The sequence below is a fragment of the Scomber japonicus genome, chromosome 10 (assembly GCF_027409825.1).
Source record: "Scomber japonicus isolate fScoJap1 chromosome 10, fScoJap1.pri, whole genome shotgun sequence".
Lineage (NCBI taxonomy): Eukaryota > Metazoa > Chordata > Actinopteri > Scombriformes > Scombridae > Scomber > Scomber japonicus.
Genome location: NC_070587.1, coordinates 11,321,061 through 11,347,407, shown reverse-complemented (window position 1 = coordinate 11,347,407; position 26,347 = coordinate 11,321,061). Strand labels below are relative to the sequence as shown.

Genomic DNA, 26,347 nt, shown 5'->3' with positions numbered 1-26,347 from the left:
CAGTATTCAGATGTAGGTTACTTGCCTTCCATCACTAACACTAAACAACTGGCCATTTATTTTTCTATTTGGTGTTTGCTGAAAGTGGACAAATTCTCTTCTTTCGTAATTTATTTATTTTTTCAATTTACCATCAGTTATTAGAATCACATTTCCCAGCCTGGCAAATGCACACAATGTGGGCTGCTACAATATGTGCAAGCTCGCATGCCGGATCCCCCTCAGCTTCCTGACCTGCAACCATCAGACCAACCCGCTGTTTCTCGCTCTCTCTAGTCTCCTCTCTCGCTGTGTGTCTCTGGCACGGCGCACGGAGCTTATGTGTCTGGTAGTACTGTACTAACGGAGAGAGAGAGAGAGAGAGAGAGAGAGAGAGAGAGAGAGAGAAAGGGAGGGGGGAAGAGAGAGAGAGCTCTACTTTGAGTGACGTCACCTCTCCCATGGCGTCACATTGACGTTGTGCATACCAGCAAGTCTTATGTGGAGGCAGAGCCCACATAAATGCACTATTTGACTTTCTCCCCTCAGACGGCGCACATAAACAAACCCGCATTACAACTCCACACTTTGCAAAGCACCCATCACCACTGACACAAGTCAGCTCACGGGAACGGACGCAGACGCACTCCTTGGGAGTTTTTAATTTTTTTAATTTTCTATTCTATCTTTTTTTTTATATACTTTGTGTACTTTAGATAAAAAAGTAAGACGGAAGCAAGAAACTTTTTTAAACCACTGCTTCTCGGGTATTACTAAGAGGTTGTTATATATAATTTTTCTTTTCATTATTTCGACTTTTGGTGAATATTCTGGATGGAAGTAGGATACTTCATGCGAGGTTATTATCACATGTAAAGACGGAACCGCTACGGCAAACCAGTAAGTAAACTGTGAATGAATGAGTCTGCCTTTCTGTCGTATACCGCACTTGTTAGATTACCAGACAAAGACAACACGGAGGCTACTAAGGCACAACTATATGAACAGTTTATGTTATATTACCTAAAATCCTATGTCATGTTGATTTTACACTGTAACACCATCACCTGTACCTAGTCTGTCCAGCTTTGTGCGTGTAACCTGTTGATATGATCAAGCCTCCTCTACGCTTACAGCTGCTCATACTGTCTCTGTGTCTGTGCTGTCTCTTAAGAACAGACGAAGCTGAATTCGTATTTAATTTGCACCGGGAAGGTATCACGTCCTTTGTGGTTGTCATGGAAATTAGATGCCTCTCACTCACACAATGTATAGAGGAGTAGCCTATACATTCAGGCAGGAGCTGAGACAAGAGAGTTAAAGCTCTTTGATTTCATTGCATGTGTTTTGTTTTTAATTTCGCTCCATTATATTGAGTGATTATAGCCTAAGTGAGACACGCTGTGTGTGTGTGTGTGCGTGTGTGTGTGCGTGTGTGTGTGTGTGTGTGTGTGTGTGTGTGTGTGTGTGTGGTGGTGGTGGTGGTGGTGGTGGGTGTGTTTGTGTTTATATAAGTCCATGACAGTAGGCTATATTGTTTGACAAGTCCATCCCATGCAGCAATAGGATTGTTTTCACTAGGCGTAAAACCAAACAAAACGGTAATACTTGTTTCCGAACAGTTTTAATTCGCCCAACTGGTAGCCAATTGAAAATGTCAGCAGTTACTCTGTCTACTGGCTCTGTGAGGACACGGCCTCTCCTCCCATTGATTGCAGGAATACACCCTCAGCCATTCACCATAGAGCCACATCAAATTTGAGAAGTCTTCTGTGAAATGTTTGGTTGAGACATGTGATAACAGCACAGGTACTGTAACCTATTCTATAGCCTAGCAGCTGCCAGGGCCGTATAGTTCAAACATGATATCCAACAATCTCACTCGAGGTATTTCGCTGATTTTACCTTTTCTTTCCTCAACACACTCAGGTTTACGCACGAAGCCGCGCACTCAGGCACTTCTGACAGACTCCCCTTAGGGCTGATTTACAGTAGTCACATATTTCTCTAGTCTCTCCTTTATGTCTTCTCTTTTCTCTGCCTCTGTTTGCTGGAAGCCTCGCGCTGTCCGGGGTTATTGGTGCGAGGGGCTACCGGGGGCTACCGGCGCTCCGGGGCGCGTGCTTTGCAGCTCTTATGTCGTTCTCTTGGTTACCGGTGCGCCCAGGGCCAGAGCCCCACCGACCGGCTCGGCCTGGGAAGAAAGCAAAGAGGGGGGTGCCCGTTTACTCATTAAAAAACAGACTGAATGTCTCACTTTGCAGATATAGTAGTATGTTTTTTGTCTTTATATTATGGCACTTTATTTTACTGAGCCGCGGTTGTATCAAGAACACCTTTACGCACAGTGACGCTCTTAACTTCTTAGTTTTGCATTTGAATGGGACTATTTTCAAAGAATAACTTATTTCTTCTACTGCAATAACCAACAGTTTTTTTAAGCAGTACGGTTTTTTTCCTGCACTCGAATGGCTCCACACAGAGTAGAAGAATGTCTTTACTGTTCCAAATCAGCCCTAATCAAATAAATGTTTTACAGACTCACTTGTTTGTATACTCTGGTTTGTCTTTTTTTCTTTTTCTTTATTCAGTATATTTGAAGTTTCTGTGAGGGGTTAGATTCGTGTAAAAGCCACATATTGACAGAATAACCATCAAAAAGAGTTCCTAGAGGCTCACTCTTTCCTCTCGGATCTGGTCTGCAAGTTGTGCGTTTGGAGAAAAGTGTCTTGTCTGTCAAACATCAATTGGACGGGTTTGATCTGTTAACACAAAGACAGCAGGCTGCAGGTGCCTGGTGCCCGGAGAGTCGGTAATGAGGGCTGTGGTTTGTCAACAGACAGTATAGACATGCATACTGGGAGGAGATATAGTGGTCTCTCAACTTGACCGTATTTCAGAGGGTCTGTGGTGTGTGTCTGGCAGAGAGAGAGAGAAGGAGAAAGTGGGAGAGACGGTGAGAGAGAGAGAGACAGAGAGAGAGAGAGAGAGAGAGAGAGAGAGAGAGAGAGAGAGAGAGAGAGAGAGAGAGAGAGAGAGAGAGAAGAGAGAGAGTGACAGAAAGGGGGCGCTCTGGGCCTTGAAATCCACCGGCCACAGTGCGCTCTGCTGCAGTGAGAGGGAGTTGGAGGCGCACGGCGCACAGGACTCTGCTTTGGTTTCGGGTCCGACTCTCTACATTTTTAGATTTCTCTCTCCCTCTGGATGAACCCCGAGCAGGCAAATACGGTGGTGATCAGAGGCAAGCAAAGCGATGGCCTGGAGGCACTGGCACAGACTGCTTTTATAAAAGTTGTCACTTTTCTAGGTCTGTATTTACAGAAGTTTCTATAGTTTTCAGCCTGATCAAATTCGACAAAATTAAAATTGAAATAATGGAACAAAGCTTAAATGTTAGAATGAAACTTGTCGCCCACGTAAGTGTCTTGAAATGAGCTCAGTTGTGGTTCTTATTTTTCTCTTATAGCATGAGTTCAGAGACATATTTAGTGCTTAAATTGGTCTATGCTTGATTTAAATGTGTGACTCCTGTGGACTTGCATTGATAGTTGCAATGATTTCTACGGTTTCGGCTACTGGCATGTTGTTGTGATGTGGCCACGGTAGACTAGTTTGCATGTCTCTTCTTCTTTTAATCTGATTTACCGACTTTATCGGTTGGATTAGACTTTTTTGCAAATAATCATCTATCTTGGTGTCATTTTTAATCGTTGCTCGTTGTCTTGAAATTGTGGCATCATTTCTGCGGGTCAAAATGTTGGGAATGTAGTAAAGTCGAACCTCACTTAGGTTGTGTTAAGTAAAGTTTGGGATAGCCATGTAAAGATGTGGTTTCATGTGGGGAAAAATAGTAAAACACGAATAATGTTCATCTTTTAAGTCTTTTTTATATATTGCTGCCATAAAATTATCTTTGACTGGAAACGACAGCAGCAGCACCTCTTTATTCAGCCTGCCGCCCCGTCACTGGCTCTAACCCAGACACCTCTCCTCCAGACACAGGTTCGGAAGAGCGCGCCCTGCCGAGCTCGGAGCACCGGCGATTGGACACTTCCTCCGTGACGCCCGCCGAATCCTCCCTGCTCCAAGAGCCCTGTCCCGGCCGTAGCCACGCCACCCCTCAATCCCGGACACCCAGCACCATTCAGCGCGAAACTCTTTCACCAGGTACAGACCGAGAGCACCCGAGTGCTCACTTTCATTCTTTCGTTTACTTTCAACTCATCACTTTCTTTCACTGTCTCTTTCGTTCTTTCTTTCTTTCTTTCTACTTCCTTTCTTTCTTTCTTTCTACATTTTACACTTTACACCCTCTTTCCCAGCTGATGCTTTAGAAGTAGAGCGACTGTTGTGGTGCAGGCCTCTTTTTGTGTATTTAGTGTGATAGGTGTTGGGTCATGTTTTCTTGCAGGAAAAACAGACATAATATATATTATATGTAACACAAGTTTGTGTGAAATGGACAAGGGGTGTACCTAAAAATAATTTGCCAATTTTTAAGATTAATATCCCAGTTTGACTTATAATATATTTTGACTCATTTCTCCTATATATTCCAACTACAATTTTTATGATTAAGTTTCATGAAGATCTTGTGCGCGTGAATTTCAGCTCGTGTTTCTGTGTCTTGTGTGTGTGCGTGTGTGTATGTGTGTGTGTGTCGGCCGGTTAGTGCGGGCTGAGTTGACATTTCAATCATTAGACAAACTGGCAGAAATAAGAGACTTCTGAGACCAGGCACACCTAAATCTAGAAGCTGGGGGCGAAACACATAGGTCATAGACATCGATCCTCCAATGACTCAACAACCTCTTCAAAAGCTTTTATGACTAAAATAGACCAAATTATGGTTGTGATTTTGTAGTGTTCCAGTTATTTAAAAATAATAATTATTATTATTTTATCTTGAATTTATTAAATGAAACATCCATTTAATTGAATCTCTCTCTTTATTAAATTAAGCAGATTATAAATTCCTCAAATAAAAGGCTTAATATGATTTTTAAACATATTGTCACTGGTAGTGTAATTGTGTGTGTGTGTGTGTGTGTGTGTGTGTGTGTGTGTGTGTGTGTGTGTGTGTGTGTGCGTTTCTGTGTCTGTGAGAAAGAAAGAGTGTGTGTGTGTGTGTGTGTGTGTGTGTGTGTGTGTGTGTGTGTGTGTGTCTCAGTATGAGTTTACATGTATTAAAAAAATCAGTTCACTCACTGTGTAAAAGGCCATTGAATTCAAACTATTTTTCTCACAATTCACTAACAGAAATACCAGAATGTGTTTTTGTATTTATGTCTGCAACTTCATGTTTTTATTTGTTAGATCTATGGCATTCTGACAATGAACAAGCGCGCTCAATTATTGGAACAGCTGCAGTTTGTCCAGTTGAAATGCACACCTCGAGGTTAGAGACTGTTTCCCTTCACCTCACTATGCTGCACCACCTGTGTGTGACTCTGCTTGGGTTGTCTCTCCTCTTGCTTGCAAACAAACACATACACATACACACACACACACACACACACACACACCTGCTTGCATGCAAGTAATTAAAAAGCAATCTGATGGTGGTGTTGGAGTGTAGAAGGTTTCCTATAGATTTGCTACAGTGACTTAAAAAAGATGATTCAGCTCTGTGTGTGTAGGTAGAGAGTTTGCACGCCCGTGAGCATGAGTGTATGTGTGTGTGTGTGTGTGTGTGTGTGTGTGTGTGTGTGTGTGTGTGTTACTGAGTGAAGACAAGGCACACCACCAAATGTAAAGCACAGAGGAGGATGAGGCGTTTACAGAAACAAGTGGTTTTACTGGTTCTTCTCAGGATACGGGCTCATGTTATTGGCAGAATGAGCGTACACAGGTTCATGTTTACATCTTGAACATCGTTTGTGAGGGAAATGTGTGTGTGCGTATGTGTGTGTGTATGTGTGTGTGTATGTGTGTGTGTAATGACATATGTGTATGAAAAAACAACTGATCAAAAGCTTCTTTCCTCACCTGACACACAGATGAAAATAATAATCCGTACATGTAATTGTCAGCTGTCAAGTATATTTGTTTTCAAACATTTGCCCCCTAATTCTTTCAGCTCTTGCCATACATATCAATCAACTCAAAACCTATTGTATGTATTAAGCTGTGTGTGCATGCAGCTGCTGGTAGAAGACACTGTATGACAGGTGCAAAAAGTTAACACACACACACACACACACACACACACACACACACACATATATATGTATACCTATATATATATATATATATACACACATAAATACATACATACATACACACACACACACACACACACACACATGCTCAATGTTCATAAGGCTTGACTTGACCTACTGACATAACACAGAAAGCCACAAAGTTCACCACTCCTCTCCTTTCTCTCTCGCGTCTCTCTCTTGTTCCTCTGATGCTTAATCAGTTGCACACACACACACACACACACACACACACACACACACACACACACACACACACACACACAAGTCTTGGTCTACTCCAGAAAGGCCCCATGACGCCCATAATGCTGCAAGTGTGTTTTTCCACGTGGGCTGAAGAGCTGGTCACTAGCTGTCGAAGAAGAAAAAAAACTTGATGACGTCAAGCCTACGTAGTCCTTGAGCTTGACTCACATCCTCAATTTTAAAAAAAATCTGGCAGCTGAATATCACAATAGAGAGATACATCTGTGTCTGATATTCTCAGTGGTGATTTTTGATTTATTTTTTAATTTATTTATTTTTATTTAATGTATTTAAAATATGAACATATCCATGAAAATTAAAGTTTCATGATGGTAAAAAAAAAACACTATAAGATTATTATGTATTTTCCTACCAGGATCAGGGGTCAGCTCTCTCCTGCCCTTTCCTCTCTCGGCCACCTCACCAAACAGCTCCAGGAATATTATATGTAAATAAATGATGTAGCCAGATGAGTGTCCATCATTTTGATTTTCTTTTTTACTTAATTAACGCTTTGAGTCATCCTTTTGTTTCTCGAGCCCTCACAGCCATGCCGCGTGCTGCCCCTCAGGTACCTCCAATTTAATTGTATTAGAGCAACTCAAATTAATGTGTCACTCCGCCTGCTTCTGCCATGAGTGACATTTGTGTAGTTTATTAGACATATTTACCCGCCAACTAAAATGTGCAGCTTATTCTCAAAATGTGTTGTAAAGTTAATATTAAATACACTGAAAGAAAAGGGGGGGGGGGGTTAGCCTGTATGAAGTTACAATATTTTTCTTTTGCTGAAAAATTTGAGATACTGCTATTTCTGATCTTCTTTTTTTCCTTCTTTTTTTAAATAACAAATAATAGCCTTTAATTCCCTGAGCGAGTCAGTTTGGATGGAGGTATTTGTGTGTTTTCCCAAGAGCAGACCCGATATGTCCCGTATTTGACTAGACAAACATGACGCGCGGGGAACGGAGGCGATTACGGCAGAGCGCGCGCATGCTGGGCGTCAATGGGAGCAGCGCTGTGTTGACAGTTCTCTGCTCGGGAGCGACGAGCAAACACCACAAACCCTGGCTGTGCTGACACTCATGACTGATTAGCCCGCACACACTCATCTTGCTCCAACACGCACACACACGCACGCTCACACGCAGGTGGAGTATATTACGTCAGAGGTTTGATAAGGCAAGACCATATAGTCGCCCCCCTCCCCCCCCCCCTCTCCCAGAACACACACACACACATACATGATGATGAGGTGGCCTGCTGCTTTGACTGTCAGAATCAAATCAGGGAGAAAACTCAAGACATCCGACTGGCGTCTACAGCAGTTAAAGGAAATATCTTTGTGTGTGTGCGTGTGTATGTGTGTGTGTGTGTGTGTGTGTGTGTGTGTGTGTGTGTGTGTGCTTGATTTGTGATTTGTGCAGCAAGCATCCAGCACCACCATAGGGTTCCATTATTATTTAATGTTATCTCATCTGCTTTGCCATCTGACTAACCAGAGTATACACACACATGCACATACAAACCCTGTGTGCACACACACATAGTACACACACACACACACACACATTAGTCAGAGATACTTGGCTCTTGCTTTGACTTGCTCTTGCTTTTTCCCCAAATTGTGCAGTTTCTCTAACTAAACTAACCGTGGGAGAATCAGCAGTGTTTGAGGCTGTGAGTGTATGCTCCCAAATATTTCTACTACGCTTCCTCAGTAAAGTGCTGGTCATGAAAAAAGATTTGTTAAAAGCTTTTCACATTTCTTGTTCATTGAAAACAGAAAGGTGCATTCAGAAAAGTTTTAGAACATCACAAAATCTCTGACACATTAAGAGCTGAAGCAACTGCCTGTTCCAATAGAGCTGTGAAGATTTTGTTTATTCATCACTGTTTAATTGTTGAGCCTGTTCAGCACTACCCTTGTGTGCATGCGCCTTCAGTAGATTCACGGTAGGATCGGTCCTGCACTGTGCTTCTGTGGGTAATCTCCTTCTTGAAGTCCTGCTTCTCTGTTCAGAGATTAACTTCTATGTCAACTTTCCTTTACTGACTAATGATTGTTGGTGTACAGTTGTACTCTACTAACAGAAAATGCTTTTTGAATGAATGCTTGTTGGAATAGATGTGGTCTGATGTGCCACGCGTTTCTAACCTACGTGTGTGCTCTGTTTCCCTGGCAGACATGCCCTGTGTGCAGGCTCAGTACGGGCCCGCCCCGCCAGGCTCAGCCTATTCCGGCCAGTCCTTCAGTTACCAGGGCGACAGCTACAGCTCTGACCTCATGACCCCTGACTACACCAAGCTGGACCTGGGCGGCGGTGAGATCTCTGCTGCTGCCACCACTTCCCTCCCCAGCTTCAACGTCTTTGTGGAGGGGAGCTACGAGCCCAAGTCCTCCTGCCTCTACCAGATGCCCACACACAGGCCCACCATCAAAAAAGAGGAGGAGAGCTACCCGACTGCTCCACCGCTGGAGGTCATGTCCTCCTCCACTATGTACTTTAAACAGTCTCCCCCCTCTACCCCCACAACCCCATCACTGCCGCCCCAACCTGGAACCTCCTTCCTGTGGGAGGAGCACTCCCTGGCCCCTCCATCACACCCCCACTCTCTGGGCTCCAGCCTAGACGCGGGCCTCAAGTCACCCCGGTTTCCGCACTTCTACCAGCACTCACCGCCCCACAGCGGCGGCAGTGGGGGTGGCTACGAAAGTCTTGGAGGAGGACTGGTTCGCACCTCATCCTCTTCCTCATCCTCATCCTCCTCTGTTTCTCATCCTCACGGTCCACCTCTGGATCAGCCGATGTACCAGCTGCACCGCGGGGCCGGTGGCAGCAGCCTCGCCTTCCGCTCCCTGGCTCTTGGTCCCTGTGGCCCCCTACTCGGAGACAGCCTGCCCTCGCCTCCCCCTCGTGGCCCCCAAGGAGAGGGCACCTGTGCAGTGTGTGGTGACAACGCAGCCTGCCAGCACTATGGCGTACGCACTTGTGAGGGCTGCAAGGGCTTCTTCAAGGTAAAAACTCCAAAACCAATCATTCAGATTCAACCTCTCAGCCTTTTTTTTCTTTTGATGTCTTTTATTGACCTAAGTCCCACCAACACACAATCACATTGGTAACTGTCGCTCAACCTTAATATGTTGTCCCATTATCTGTGAATAAGCAGTTAACTGATATATTTCATTTGAAATAATTTTCTCACATTTGCCTCGCTCCCACTCTACACGCTCTAAATCGTCTTTAGAGTCATTATGAAAACATAACACACCCACAGGGGTCGTCTCTCCCAGCAACCAAGTGCCCAAAGTGTGCATATGCATGGTCTGTGTGCATGTGTGTAGACAGCTCATGTTACGTGAGAACACAGGATGATAAAAACACATACCGTCTCTGAAACATCCATGGAAAATTGCCCTCCACACTTGATGCTCAGCCACTCAGAAATAAAGTGCCGTGAGAGAGCAGCAGAAAAGAAATGCTCCTTGAAATCAAAGTTTACTTTGAGTGTGTTTGTTGTGACTCAGTTGCCACAAAATTGACCACAATTCGCTGACATAATACTGAAGAAGATATGAGTCAGTTTGAGATTTGGTCTGACAAATGATTCAATCTATCACTTCTCAACTTGTTGTCTCACATCCTATGATACCATGCACGTGCTCTTACGCACAAACTCACTGTTTAAGATCACCAAAAGCCAGTTTTTAGTCAGACATATTTTCATTTCCCTTGTATAAGTCCAAAAACATATTATATATAGACTACATCAAGCCTAACATGTGAGCTATTTGATGCTTAGTGGTACAGCACTTTATTCAAATTACAGTAAATTCACATTCAGTGACCCTGGAGTAGCTTCTGTGCAAAGTTTTTAGATTACAACATTTCATTGCATACTTGTTAAGCATTCTATTGCTTGCACGAGACAAGAGAGAGAAATTAAGAGACAGAGCAAGAAGGAGCGTGCAAACACAGAGGTAATTGAATAATGCCTCTGGTAGATGGAAATGAATTATCCTTCTTTTCAATTAGTTTCACAATTTGTTTTTATTTATTAATTAATGAAAGCAGCGTCTGGTGGCAGGAGGAGGCCGGGGGCTGTCTGCCTGCTGCAGCTACACAGCTTGTCAAACCTCACTATGTTTCCTTTGCACACACATGCAGATGCAACCAACCATATGCACACGCACACAAATACACACACACATGTGCACACAAAAACACACAGAGAAAAACATATTTTTCAGTCTGTTATACCCAGGAATCCAGGATGCAAGAGTGAAAACTAAAACATGCATTTCACACAGCTGCTCTTTTTCATATTCATATTATCAGGCACACTTCCCTCCATTATCCTGATGGCGTTATTGTTCCCTAAAAATACTTTCCTGATTATATTTAATTATAACCGAATAGTTATTACGCATTAAACCACAGGAGAGGCTTGCTGTAAATTATTGTTATTTCATTAGCGCAATTTGAAACACATTTTCACTATTAATTAATTTGAGCTCTTAAGCAAGTCGTTATTTTCCCTGTGTTTATTATTTTGTCAGAATAATGTGGTCCATTCACTGGTTTCCATTAATTCAGTGAACCTATTCAGAATTTGAATTTTAAAATTAAAAACTAGATCTCAGCTGTTAGTATTATACAAACATTATGCAAAAAACAAACAAAAAAATAATGTTAAAAAGTGATCCGTTTTTATGGAGCCGCTGTCCTAACCAGTGTGTTACCTTGCTTTTATCAGCAAAGATACACATTCAGCTTAGTTAAATGCACACATTTCTTATTTTTCATGCTTGTATTGCATGTCTGTCATAAAGAGGTTGGAGTGGCTTATCAGTGGTGAAAGAAGACTGAAAAAATAAGCCAGGTTGCTAGAATAAACATGACTTTAACCCTTAAATGCAAAGATCAACATTCACACACTTGCACATATTGTACACAAACATATGTTAAAGCTTCATGAGGACTTCACATGGCGCAAGTTTAGTCCATTTATTTCTGTATTGGAAACAATAACCTCTGTTCACAGATATCTACATTAATTCACTTTCACTATAAAACCTTTCCTTGCACGTTAATGCAGAGATAGAGCAGTGCAGAGGCAGTCATATAAACTTGACAGACAGAGAGAAGAGAGGTCTGATTGCCCCTGATTAAGAAGCAGAGAAGAGTAGGGGATAGAAGAGACAGGGGGAGGAGGAGGGGGAACAAAGTCCCTAAAGGGTTTTAATTTAAGCCAAGGCTATTAGCACATGTAACATGTCAGGAATCTGCCTCTGCATGCCTCCATTCAGCCCCTACAACACCTACAGCTTGTGGGCTTCAGTATGCGCTTCTTCACTGAACATGCCTGTAACTAATTTCTTAACATTTATAGTAACTTTCAGGTAAATAATCAGATGAAGAGCAAATTTTAAATTTATTTTATATACTCACACACACTTGCACACAGCCTGGACTCAGTAGGCAGGCAATGTACAGAGCACAAGAAGGATCCACAGATTTGATAATCACATTGAGATAATTTGATCTGTGTATGTGTGTGTGTGTGTGTGTGTGTGTGTGTGTGTGTGTGTGTGTGTGTGTGTGTGTGTGTGTGTGTGTGTGTCCACCTGCATACATATAGAAGCAGCCCATTGATGAGTATCAGAGAGTGGTTAGTTACGCAGTATTAGCTCTGATATGTAGTGTCTCTGCTGAGTCGCAAAGTCACAAGAGTCCTGAATTCACACACACACACACACACACACACACACACACACACACACACACACACACACACACAGAGGAAGAGTAGGAGAGACAGGAGACAGTAGTAGACAGGCCCACACTCACTCATGAGAGCTTAATTTATCTGACCCTTAATTGATAATTTCAAACTCAGACTTTTCTTGGAACCAGCTATCTTATAAATTAGACCCTGAGGTCACTGAAGGGAAGAGCTTCCCCCTCAGCCAAACACTAGAGTCAACTCAGCTTACTCCGGTTTAACCTAAACCTGCAACACACTGCAGGAAAACATTAACTCATCTTGCAAAAGATTAGTTTGAAGAAAAATGGATCACAACTATCCTTGACTCCATAAATATGCATTGACGAATCAATTTTCTAAAGTTGATAGATCTATGCTGTCGTTGAACTCTGTAATGCAACATAGATCTGCTTATTAAAACATGTCTGTAAACTTTGTGTTGGTCTTGCTGCAGTGTTGTTGAGTATTAACTTTGGCACGTTTGATTTGAGCGTCGTTCAACTCCTCACGCAGTTTTGTGTTCAGGCCGGACTCACACTAAATGGATGCTATTTTCCCTCAACCACATTAATGACCATAACTAACTTATCCCCGCGCGCACGGGTCACTGCCCATTGAAAGGATGAGAGGGAGACATCCACAGCGATCTGCGGTGCCATGGCAACGACTCTCATCCGGCGCTGGCGCCCATTACGCGCTAGTTCCGCACTCGCGCCGGAGCATATGGAATAATTGGTGTGTTATTGGTCTCCCGGGGGCACGGGCATGTGTGGCGCGAGGGGCTCCTAATTGGTATTATTTGTTTTGATGTGTATTAGAGGCGTTAAAGAAGAGGGGAAGCCGCGACACTTTCTGTGTGTTCCGTTTGTTAAATTTACAGTTCGTTCTTGTGCAGTCTTACTGGATTCAAAGCTCGACATCCTATAAAACACTCGACATTTATTATAGTGTCACTGTAAGTTTTTGCAAATGTAACAGTTTTGGTGTACCAGATTTGCACCACAGGAAAAAATATTCCCCAAGAGTTTTACTGTCAAAGGCGCCTGGCAACAGCCTCATTCAGTCACATAAAAAGTACCGGTAATATTATAGATCTGTGGTTTGTTTATTTTGAGAATAATTATTGCTTACTTTAAGTAAACATATCTTGCATTCACACACTGACTGCACTTTATTGAATGAAAAACTGCAGTTAATGTCTAACTGAGGGAAATGCTCTTAGTCTGCTCTCACTGAATCATCAGGGCACTTTTCCACACAGTTTACAAGTTTACCCAGATCCAAACGTGCATGATTGGCCCATTGTTGCGCTCGCGCGTGAGGAGACAGGCTTGAGCTACCATTTCTGTTATTATTGTCTTTCATCCGCGCAGGGAGCGCAACCGCCCCCCACGTGGCCCGTTTCTGATTTCATTTTAATAAGGTCAGTAATAATCGCGCGAGCCAGCCGAGGAGAAAACAGCTCCCGCGGGGCCCATTGAGAGAGGCGCGATGAGCGAGACCCCGGAGGTGCCACGAGCTGACCCGCGAGCTTCACAAACAATCTGATCACGCAGCTCTTGCGGCCGCTGTCCCCAGCTGTCTCGCGGGACCCTCCTCGGCACGCCAGGCGCTCGGTCTCCATTGTCAGCTCCGGCGCTAATAAAATTGTCCCTCCTGCAGGCGAGGCTTGTTGGAAAATTAATTTTATCTAATTATACTGATGTCACCGCCGCCTTTCAGCGCGTAATTAAAATCTGACCGGCGAGCTTCTGCTTTCATTCTTTGATGAGGGAGAAAAAAATTGAATTAAACAAATCAAATATTAGGTGGTTGATTGTGTTTGGAGGCTGATTATCGGTATGCTTGTTTCTTCTCTCTCCAGCGCACCGTGCAGAAAAACGCGAAGTATGTGTGTCTGGCCAGTAAGAACTGTCCTGTGGACAAGAGGAGACGCAACCGCTGTCAGTACTGCCGCTTCCAGAAGTGTCTGAGTGTCGGCATGGTAAAAGAAGGTAAGACTCAAACACTCAAACCAACCTAACCCTAACCCAATAACACACAAAGTCACAAATCTGACCTACAGCTCATGATGGTGAAGTTTGTCTCTGCAATCAGAGTTTAATAGGTTGGTAATGATTTGGCCTGTGGCAGCATCACACACATCTACAGGGCAGTATGTCCTCTCTCAGGAAGAAATGTAGGAAGTACAGTTCACCAAATTCTAAATTCTAAATTTTTCAATCTGTGAGGGTTTAAAGATACTGAAAGATGACTGTCCTATTCACACTTTGCATCTCTTCATTTGTGTCATCAGGTGTGACTGTTACTACACAGCAGTGATGTTTTGCTGATGTGTACAATCAGCGGTGCACTTACACTGCCCTCATTTCCCTGAGGTTTCCCACCTTTCTCACATGTGTCATGTAATACCCCCACCCACACTAAATGCAAACAACCCCCTACACAACTCATACTTCTATACACGTTTACACTTCTACAACTCCTACAACAACTCCACTGCCATCTGCTGGCGAGTGGCCTCCTGTGGCAGGGATTTTGGGAATGTTCCTGTGCAAAATGCCTCCTTTCAGTTTTATTCCCACCACTGTAAAATACTGATAACAGGCTTATCTGTCAGAGTATAGACGTTCTTTATGCATGCTGTGTAAATACTAACAGATTCAGCTGAACAACCTTTTCATTATTGTCTCTTTCTCTGATTTACAGTGGTGCGGACTGATAGTTTGAAGGGGCGCCGAGGCCGTCTGCCCTCCAAACCAAAGAGCCCACTGCAGACAGAGGCATCCCCTCCTTCTCCACCCCTCAGCCTGCTCTCCGCTCTGCTCAGGGCTTATTCCCACTGCACGCCCCGTGACCTCGACTACAGCCAGGTACGCCCACACACTCCTTGTATTTAAGTCATAGAAACACATAGGACCAGTGTGAAACATGAGTTTAATCTCTTTTTCTGCCTTTCTCTCTGTCCTGCAGTTCAGTGCGGCCGACCCTCCCACCTCCTCCTCAGATGCCGAGCACATCCAGCTTTTCTACAGGCTGCTCACCATCTCAATGGAGACCACACGGTGCTGGGCTGACCGGCTGCCTGGGTTCTCCGAGCTCCAGCGTGAAGATCAGAACCTGCTCATAGACTCTGCCTTCCTGGAGCTGTTTGTCCTGCGATTGGCTCACAGGTGAGAAGATGGATATGCAGTGTGATTGGACTACTAAGGAAGTTAGATTGAATGGTGGCACTTTTAATTTAAAAAGTCTCCACGTGTACGCATGCCTCTAAAATATTATGGACTTCTTCTTCCACACGATGTCCTATACACCACTCTGACGTTATCAGCAGCATAACTTAATTTGGCATAGCAGCAAAAAGCTGTTAATATCCTTTATCATTACAGTGCAGTATGTAATTGTGCTGGCAAAGCTGTGTGCTGCTGTGTTGGTGTATATCTCCAGAGTAGGAGGAGTGGAGCTGAGTAATCACCATACGAACCAAATTATGAATGGAGTCTGTAGCTATGACAGCAGCTACACCCACAGAGTTCCGCTCCGGTCGTCTGATATCTGACGCACAGAGAGCTCTGTGTGTGTTCTGCAGGCTAAAACTGTGCTAACATTGTGAACTGTGAATTGACAGGATCAATTCCATCTGAAATCTGGTCAGCTGAGAAACTGAAAAGGGCCGTTAGGGAAGGGAATACATATTCAATTCAGCTGACTTAAATAAAAAGGGAATTGACTTCATTTACCTCATGCGCCCAGGGATGTGTGTGTTTGAGCATGTGTGTGTGTCTCGCTCGTGGATACCTGTGGTGCCATTATGACTGTCCCAGCCCATCTTTGCCTCAGAATCGCCTTGGGTTACTGGTCGACTCTTGTAAGGCATGCGGCTGGTTGAATTTATGGGGAGGAGGGGGGTCAGGCTACAAGCTCATCCTTTTGTCTGGGCTGTCGTCTAGGGCAGAAAACCAACACAGTCGGACACACAAGTGCACTTACACACACTGATGATGTAGAATCCCAACTTTCTCTCCTCCGCCCAGTGTAGGTCCAGGTGCAGGGTGGGTAGAGGATGGGTGGTGGCATAACAGTCCCAGCAGGATACAGCTCAGGCTGGGACTCTGACTCATGCTAAACAGTGGACTCATAGGGCCCTCTATCTCACACACATGCTCATGCACACTGCTCATCTTCCCATCAGCCAAACTCCCACGGCACAGAGGAAGACACACACAAACACAGCACTGTCTTACTTTCTCCATCTTCCGTGAGAGCGAGGGATGCAGTCCACGCTTCCATCTCATTGTCGACGTGGCCCCACATTGACCCGGTGTTGAACTCAGATGCCTTGCAGACCCCTGTGCAAGTGTACGTCTGTATGCTTATGAGTGTGTGTGTGTGTGTGTGTGTGTGTTTGTATGTGCTCAGTGTGTGTAGAGTAAATTTGCTCCGCTCTTCTGGGCCGGCATTGCTGTAAGCACCCGCGTTACCAAACAGTTTCTGTGGTTATTGGTTGATTACCGTGGTGACAGTGTAGTCAGGGGTGAGTGGAATGTGTGGCAGACATCCAGCTGTGTATAAGTCTGTGTGCGTGTGTGTGTGTGCGTGTGTGTGCGTGTGCGTGTGTGTACGTGTGCGTGTGTGTACGTGTGTGTGTGCATGTGTGTGTGTGTGTGTGTGTGTGTCTGCCAGCCTGTCTATGTAGTTGCTCATGTGCTGCTATCCGACATAGGTCAAATAGTATTCTGAAATCATTCTCAGCATTGATTGTAACCTGTTTAGTGTATCAGAGAGATGTGGTTCTCTTAATCAGGACAAAGCAGGCCCTGTCAGCTAAGAATCACAGACATTCATTCTGAATTGTTTTTTTTTACTCCATAATGAGGTTTGTGGTACTTAATATACTCTCTTTTTTTACACAGCAAACTCCAAAATTTTGGTTTAGAAGATTTAATTTATTGTACCTTCCTGAGGTGATGAGCTTTTCTAACCTTAACCACTTCCATAACACCTGTATCTATTCCTGCCGCCACTTATACATATTTGCCCATGTCCCTGACCATTCTTGAGTGGTGGAAGGTGTTTTTATGTATGATTGATGATGTGCAAGCGTCTGTGTGCATGTATTCCGCTGAGAGTGGGTGGAGCGCTTCTTTTTAAACTGCAGCAAGGATAATTAGATGCAAATGGTATTTCATCTTCTCCTCATAACTGCTAAACCAATGTTTGTGCAGGGTGTAATTTGAGGCTTCCCATTTTTTCCCTCTTCCCCACCACCCCTCCTCTTCTCTCTCTCTCTCTCTCTCTCTCTCTCTCTCTCTCTCTCTCTCTCTCTCACTCTCTCTCTATAGGCTACTCACCATCAGCTGTTTTCTAAGCACTTACTGCTCTTGTCCTGCTTTGTCCATCTGTCTTGGCTTCCTTTGTTGTCTGCTTGAGATCTTCCCACCATCACTGAACCAACTCTGTTTCAGGATTTACTTATGAAGGCTCTTAATATGAGGGAAGCCATGCTCTTCTGTCAGGCACTAATAAAGACCAGTCATAGCTCTCCCTCATTCACCGCTCTGTCTCTGCCTCTCCGATAGTAAAGGAGTGGGATGGTTTATGTGTCGTGAGTAACTGATGGTTAAATACATCTGAGAGGCCTTTTCATTTCCTCATTAAGGCTTTGTGTTTCCACTGCACACCGCAGCCTGGGCACATTAAAGCTATAACAGTTTACCCATCTGCAAATGCACACAACACACAGCAGCCCTCTGCCCTAACCCTTCACCCCACCCTGCCAAAAGGAAATGCAGGAATGTTTTAAAATGCTATAATTTGGAAAACACAACCTTAATCAGCTGCATGCCTGTGTTTGATGTGTGTGAGCGCATATACAGTACTGCCAGGTTTTCTCATTGTTTTTATTGTAATTGTTTCCTTGCCCCAGTATTCCAAGCCATATTTACAATACATGAGGGAAAATGCAACATTTCATTGGAAGAGAGTTCTAAATGAAAATAGATTTCAAAGAGATTCGTAAAACTAACCCATCTCTTTTCCCCCCTCTCCCTCTCTCTGTCTTTCTCAGGTCGATGCTGTCAGAGGATAAACTAGTGTTCTGCAACGGTTTGGTGCTGCACAGGTTTCAGTGCCTTCGTGGGTTCGGAGAGTGGCTGGACTCCATTCGGGACTTCTCCACCCACCTCCAGAGCCTAAACCTGGACGCCTCTGCCTTCGCCTGCCTGGCTGCCCTCGTGCTGCTCACAGGTAAAAACACAAGCAAATAACAACAGATTTAAAATCTTTAAATTACTGGTAGTAGTAAATAAATTTACAAGATATTGGTGCATTTTATGAACAAACATAGCAGCTGTTTTTAATAGTCTTCGCAGTGCTTTTTGACATACAGCTGCCCCACTCCGCTACACACAAACATCATCAATCATGCAAACAGCTTTTACGTGAATATAAGAATACAAATCCTCCTTTCACCACCTCCTCCCCTTTGTCCAGAGATTTGCCTGCTGGTGATTCAATGTGACAGTGATCAGGTGGTTACATCCACTAACGTCACATATATGCTCAAAGACGCACATGTGCACGCCTGCTTTCACACATCTCTGCCTGAAAGAAGAACCCAATACCCAGAAGCACCTGCTGCACCTGCCACACACCTGGCCCTCTAATCAGAGTGCATGTGTGAAAAATGGAGCGTCTGAGCTTTCTCTGTGAGCCCACGTCCAAGACACATCAGAAGAGACAGGGATTTAGTTGTTTGTAAAGTACATTAAGAGATGCATTAGAAATAGTAGCCCAAGCTAACAGAGAACATCTGTGCAATTAAGTGTTCATGTTTCATTTTATTAATACCTTCACATCAGAGTCTGATTCTGTACATAAACATGTAGTGGGTAAAACACCCCTTCCCCCACACTTAGCTTCCTTACCTTACCCTGCCCCTGCCACCTCCTCCTCCTCCTCTTCCTCCACCTCTTCTTCCTCTTCTTCCTCTGTCTAAGCCCTCAAACCCCATCCTCACTCTCTGGGGGAGCACTTAACTCTGTGCCTGATCGACCAGCCCACCATGGAGTACAGCTCTGGAATGGCGCTCTGCCACCTCAGCAGAGCACACAGCGCACTGCCACGACAGAGCCGCCAGAGCCACCAGGCGATCGACCGCTTCAGAGTGGCCTGTGTAGAAAGGCAGCCATCGATTCCTCCCCAGGAGCTCACGCACATAGAGAAAGAAGGGACAGAGAGAGTGGGGAGAGAGGGAGGCAAGAGTGTGTAAGAGGTCTGAAAGCCGTGGTGAAAGGAGGGCTGGAGTGACTGCAGCAGTCTGCAGCAGCAAACACAGAACAAACAAAAGAGTCACATAAACAAACAATAAATAAGCTTCAGATAATAGATACCTCAAAGTGAGACTGGTCTTAGTGACAGCCTCCCTGCAGCATGGACTGGCTCTGGTGTGTGTGTGTGTGTGTGTGTGTGAGGGGGTGGGGTGGGTGGACACCCTGTTCTCTGCAGAATGAGTTAGTGTCACATTAAGCCTGGTACGGGTGCCACTGGAGTTGCTATGGGCAGCAATGTGTGTGCGTGTGCGTGTGTGTTTCTAATTTCATTTGGCTGCTCACAGGGCCGAATAATCAGCTAATTGTTGAGCACTTTTGTTTCTGTCAATGTCTTAAATTGCAGGGAGTGTGTGTGTGTGTCTGTGTGTGTGTGTGCAGATGTTTATATATATACATTGTGTGTGTGTTAGTACACAGAGTGCAGGGGGCTTATTAGGTTAGACTGTGTATTGATCTGTAGTGAGTGAGACAGGTTAAGGCCTGTTAAGAACATGAGCCATACAGGCTAATGAGGTGGAATTCAATATAAAAGAAGATGTAGCTAATGCTCTTTCAACTGAATGAGCTCCTTGATGTATGTGTGTTTGTGTGTGTATTTTTTTCCCGCTGACTTAATTTTTGCCATTTAATGAATTATTCTTCCAACGTCTCTGTCTCTCTGTCTATTCACAGAGCAAGTCCCTGGTCTGAAGGACTCAAAGCGAGTGGAGGAGCTGCAGAATAAAGTGATTTGTTGTCTCAGAGACCACCTGGGCTGCGGCCCTTCTTCCTCCTCATCCAAGGCAACGCCCCCTCTGAGTCGTATTCTGGGTTTAAGGGCAGAACTCCGTTCCCAGAGGACCCAGGGCCTTCAACGAATCTTCTACCTGAAGCTGGAGGATCTGGTACCGCCCCCACCTTTGATTGACAGGTTCCTGGACACTCTGCCCTACTGATGGCCTGGGCTGACCGCACTGAGAGAAACCCATGTCACGTCCTGTTCAGGCCTCCCCCCACCATCCCAGGAGCATGCACACACATTCAGAAGAGAGACTCACTCCCTCTGACTGATGTATAGCAGAGAGAGCCAATTAAAATGCTTTTCACTCAATGGGACAACCAATCAAAAACGCCTTTCACTCAAACGGACAACCAACCAAACGCTTTTCACCAGTATAAAAGACTATTGCTTAAATGCTTTACCACTTTTTATTTGATCCTCCTGTTTTTCTCCTGTGGGGGAGGATGATGAGACTGAGATGGACAACGGGGAAAAAAGAGAGACTTTTTTACTGTCCTCTCTCCGTCTGAGTGGCATCTCATCCAGCAAATAAAGGTTTATGATACTGTTTATCTGTGTTTTGACCTGGGTCATCCAGTGTGAGGACTTCTTTTTAGTGAGAGGGAAGGGGAGGTGTCAGTGTCAGTGTGTACGAATGTTTTCAAAAAACTGATGATGTCCCACCGTAACACAAGTGACTGTGTATTCTAGTTCCTCCTGCGAAAGGAGGAAGGGGGCATTTTCATAATGAAACATACTGAAATGTGAGAGGTCAGACAGCGTGCACACATGTAAGCATAGATGCGCAGAAACATCACTAAGCAGATATCTCATAAACACATGGAAGTGGCTGTTGAGTTGGGCTCTTGATTCCAAGTGCAATTTCTTAAGTGCTATCTCATCACAAAAGGAAGAGACGGAGAAGGAACGGTTTAATTTCAAACTCTAAATTATTTTAATACAAAGACTTGACCTGTACTGTCAGTAGTTAAAAGAGAGAAAGAGACAGTCTCCACCTGGCTTTAGACAGCAGAGGAGATACTGTGCACTAACGATTGATGACTGAGTCACCCAGACTTGAACTTTTATCTAGAATGTTTTTCTTTTTAGTAACACCTTTTGAAATTATAGGTCGAGTAGGAGTATGGAGAAATGAACATTGGGCAGAATTTGGCTTTTAAAGCACTTACACCCTGAAAAGGGCTAGAAGCACAGACACACACCCTACCCGCTCCCCCCGGTGGATGGCGGGGAGTCGGGAGAGAGGAGGGTGCTCGACAGATAGCTGTACATCCAGGGGTGAAACATTCCGCAGTCATGCTCTTTTTTCTATTTGTTTCTTTTACGGAGGCTGCGTGATACCAGGCTGGTGAGAGTGTGGCGGATAATGGTTGCATACTGTTTTTGTGTGTACGCTTAGAAAAGCCAGGATCATATGCATGGTGTGTTAAGCTGTCAAGAGCTGCCATAGCCTGTCAAAACAGTTCGACCTGTGTTTGTGTCTCAGACTGCGGCTCTATGGGAATCTCCCTGGGCCTCCACCACCCACTCACACACTCATGGCAGCAGTTTGAAATATGAAAAAAGCAAATTATATAGATATAAATATAAATATATATAAATATATATATATATACATATATATATATATATACAAAACTAATATTTTGAAGTGTTTTTAGCTTTTTCAAATATTGTGGTACAAGTTGTGCATTGTTTTTTGAAGAAGAGAAACAAAAAAGAAAAAAAGTTGTTGTTTTTTCAATGTTCTTCTTTCGTTTGAGTTTCCTGTTCGATTATTTTTTTTTCTTCCTCTTTGGTTCACTGGATTTTTCTGTTCAGCACTTTGAAATCATAAACTAGTTCTGATTATTCTGTCTGACTGTGTCCTGTGTTTTAATTGTTGTAGGAAATTGTGCACTAATTATTAATTAGTATTTTGCACGACTTAAATACAAAATTATTTATTCATTAACATAACTGATATTAGAGTATGTATAATAATCAGGAAATAGTCTTTCTTATTGGCCACAGAGGATATGTCAATTAGAATTATTATTATTATTATTCATCTTAATTATGATTTTGCAAAGGTTACATTTTTAAGGTTAAATGACTAAGATGAAAAGGACAAGAAAACACAAAGGAATTCATTTTTAGTTACATACATATTCATAATACTATGACAATAATTACTAAACACCACAACATATTCCAAAGAAGACGAGGAAAAGGGCAAACTGTAGACAAGGCTATGGTCATTGAATGACTGAAATGAATGATGCAGAGTTTTACACTGTGTAGTTGGTAAATAATACCTGATAAACACATGAGATGACTGTGACCTGAGAAGAAGTGAGTCAAATCAGTGGTACAACGGCTTAGTTCTGAGTTGCCAATTAAAGTTACAAATTGTGAAAGCACAAGAGTTTTAAGCAAGTTGATGAAGGTTTTGTAGAAATACTTGCTTGCTCCCTGGGGTGGCCTCTCACTGAGAATGGACTTCGATGTGCTGGACTGAGGAGCGGAAGTCTGGATGTTGTAATGATGAGTAAGGTGGCTGGTCCAAATTCGAAAAGTTCCCATTTGAGTTTAGATTGTTGACTGATGACTCTACATTTTGAGGTTTTACCTCCTATTGTTCTGAATCACATCTTCTGATGAACAGAGAGCAAAGCATTCAAGTAGCATGGCAAAAAGCAAGGAAAAGAAAATTGGTGTCTCATATTATTTTAAATTTTCAGTCTGCCCAACTAGAAGATGCATCATGACCAATAACAGGAACGGCAAAGTTCTGGAGGGGCTTTTTTAGTTGAAATTTTGAGAGGGTGGTAGTAAACATGACACGGTGGGATGAAAGTCAAACAAATCAAACACCTGTTGTCACATATACACATAAACTGACACATAATATTAATTGTCCCTAAAATCCAGTGATCAGCTCTCCAGTTAGTTATTCAAGTCCCGAAAATCAGAGTTCACAGTGGGATTAAAGTTGGTGCCAGTTAGTCTCCGTGGGTGACTGGGTCTTAAAGGTGAGTTATGATAGCCAGTGGTGAGGGATGTTTATCAAAGTTCTGCTAACAGCTCACACTGGGGTGTCAATTGGGTTTTCCATCTTGTTGGCTCTTGCAGATCTTGAAGCATCAATGATGGTTTGGGTCAATGTTCTGGTTTTGTGGTCATATAGGAGAAAAGGGGTCTTCTTATCTCAATCGTTGCTGTTTGCAGGATGTTGTAAATCTCACAGCTGTCATATTGGCCGGCATTCCTGGGGGTTGAAGAAAGAGCTGGTCCTGTTGTTTGAGGGTTGAACTATCTGCATTCGAAACGCACAGGGACTTTCCCCACATTGTTTTTATTAATTTACTCAAAATGCAAAAAAAAAAACAGTGTTTTCAAGACTTCTGAAAGTAAACAGACCAAATTTGAGCTCTGTTTTTAGTCACACATATAACCCTCTTAAAATGTAAAAGGCCTCTTCTTCCTCCTAAGGGGAACGTCGGCTCTCACAGAGAGTAGAGGTGGATTAGTAGAGTGAGGAGGGGAGGAAGAGGGAGGAGAGGAGAGCTTCATGTTAGCATGAGGTCCAGATCAGCCTCCAGCCTTGTTAAACACCATCGATCGCCGCAGTGACATTTCACAGCACATGCCGTCTATACTGTCACTGCCATCACTCACACACTCTCTCTCTCTCTCTCTCTCTCTCTCCCTCTCTCACACACATACACACACACACAGCCAGGTGATTGATAGTAGCTGTGGTAGTGAAACTGTGAACAGCTCCCTCTCTCTCTCTCTCTCTCTCTGTGAGATGGACCAGAATAAAGTTAGTACCTAAGTTTCAAGAGCAAAATTCTTTAAAAAAAAAAAAAAAAAAAAAGTGTATAGACCTTTTTAACGACAGACTTTCTGACATGTCACAGCAGGAAAAGGACAGGTGCAATTGATAACAATGATAACGGCTAAATCCCATTTAGTTATTCAAAATTCATGACTGCTATTAGTGCATGATGGTTCAGGAGTATGGCTTCTTTGTATACTTTAATTGAATTGAGACATCAGTGTCATCAGTAACACCTGTGCTTTTCCTGCAATGATAATTCAAAATGTCTTCTGTGAAAAAGGTCTAAATGTGACAACAGTAAATGTTTCATCCCAAGATGTTTTATTTACATGCTAATGAGATAGAAATTTGAAGGAACACAAAGACAGTGTTTGGGAGAGGGGGATTATGTGTGTATTGTAACAAACAAAAATCTATCCAACACCTTCCCTCCTGCTCTGGTAAGGGATTGAGATGTCTCTGTGTTTGAGGAAAAGAGCATTCCAACCGCTTTTGTATTGGTTGTGAGGGTACATGTGTGCATGTACATGTGTGTAAATGACAATGTGGTAATCCTTGTTCTCCGACAGCAACATTTCTGAGTGAGAGGAACATTAACATGACCAAGAAGCTCAGCTTGAAGACTTCAACACACACAAACACACACACACACACACACACACACACACAGAGCGAGCTGTCAGTCTCCCAGCCAATCGATCAGTGCTGACAGATAGATACCCACAGAGTCTTAATTAGAGAGAACATGCACACAGACACACACACACACACACACACACACTCATACATATGCACGCACACACACATTCAAAGCAGCTATTTTCCTATCTGGGGGTTCACAATTTATCTTAATTCAATCAGAATTGGTTGCTTTAAGACTCCAAATATGTTGTTTAAAAACAAAATACATAGCGAATGCTGTGAACAGCAATGGCTAATTTACATTTAGCTGCTTCAGTTTCAAGGTCCTGGTTTTGTGCATCACTGCCATTGCTTACTGGGACACTTTAATAGAACACCTATTAGTAACACCTGTTCCCACTTTGATATGTCAAGATGTCTGAATGAAAATGTTCAATCCACTGAGCCATCAGGATGTGCTGATGACACCTGCTTTAAAAACAGTAAGATGCAGGAGGTAAGAAGTGAACGGAGCTCCCTGCTGGCTTCCTCTCCTGCTGACAAACTTCCTGGATTAGACTGAAACGGATGGCACCTGAGTCCTGTGCCTAACACACACACACACACACACACACACACACACACCAACACGACACACAGACACCAACACACACATCTAAAAACACAAACACACAAGCTGACACATGGACCCAAACATTTTTGATGATTTGCTGTTTAGACTTTAACTCTCAGCTTTGTTCTTCCCCCTCAGTCTGTAACTCTGGGAGTCCCCTGCAAGTGGACAGACAGACAGACTAACACACACGCACACACACAAATAGAGACATAAACACACTCACACGCACAACATGTGTACAGCACCAGGGGAAATCCCCTGTAGCTGGGGACTGTGTGTTAAACTATGGCCCCTCGGTTGGAGCATCCGTTGAGGGAAGAGTGTGTGGGGGGTTGGCCTAAATGTCAAAGGTAAAAGGTGCCAAAGAGGAGAAGTGGAAACATGCAATAGACCCACTCACACAGGGTGATCTCAGAGTAGAGGAGGGGGAACCCCAATTTTATCTCTGTCTCGCCCTCTTCCAAACACAACACAGGCAAAGATATAATATTACACATGTTTCTTTCCACAGGTTTGATGATGTTTAGCCATACTGCAATCACTCAACTCTTTGCTATAAGCTTTATCAGGTGATAATCACCATTAATAAGATGCTCTGTGTTATTTATTGACCCAGAGTTTTCAGTTCCCCTGCTCAAAAACTGTGAGTAACTGATTCTGTGAACTGATAGAGAATGTCAGATGTTTTCTGTATTCAATTTAATGTTGTGTAACGTAGTAGTCTGTTATCACCAATCGTGACTCCTAAGAATTTTGAAAGGCCACATATTTTCATAGATGTCACCACAGATGTTAAAAATACTCACATATGAGTGTTATAGAAAAATATGACCTCATAGCAGGGTTGCAGCCAGGATTTAGGAAATATTGAGGTCATAAAAGTCCTAAACTCATTGATAGAACACCACCCAAAGTTTTCACTAACCACAAAAAGTA

General features: G+C 43.5%; 1 protein-coding gene across 1 annotated transcript; it reads left to right on the top strand.

Annotated features, from left to right (window-relative positions):
- nr4a3 (nuclear receptor subfamily 4, group A, member 3) lies at window positions 1-20,953 on the top strand. Its single transcript, XM_053326767.1, has 7 exons — window positions 1-16; window positions 8,633-9,465; window positions 14,080-14,209; window positions 14,925-15,088; window positions 15,189-15,388; window positions 18,283-18,461; window positions 20,219-20,953. The coding sequence occupies exons 2-7, from the start codon at window positions 8,635-8,637 to the stop codon at window positions 20,479-20,481; spliced, it is 1,767 nt and encodes a 588-aa protein (XP_053182742.1). The 5' UTR covers window positions 1-16; window positions 8,633-8,634; the 3' UTR covers window positions 20,482-20,953.
- Window positions 20,954-26,347: the final 5,394 nt, after the last annotated feature.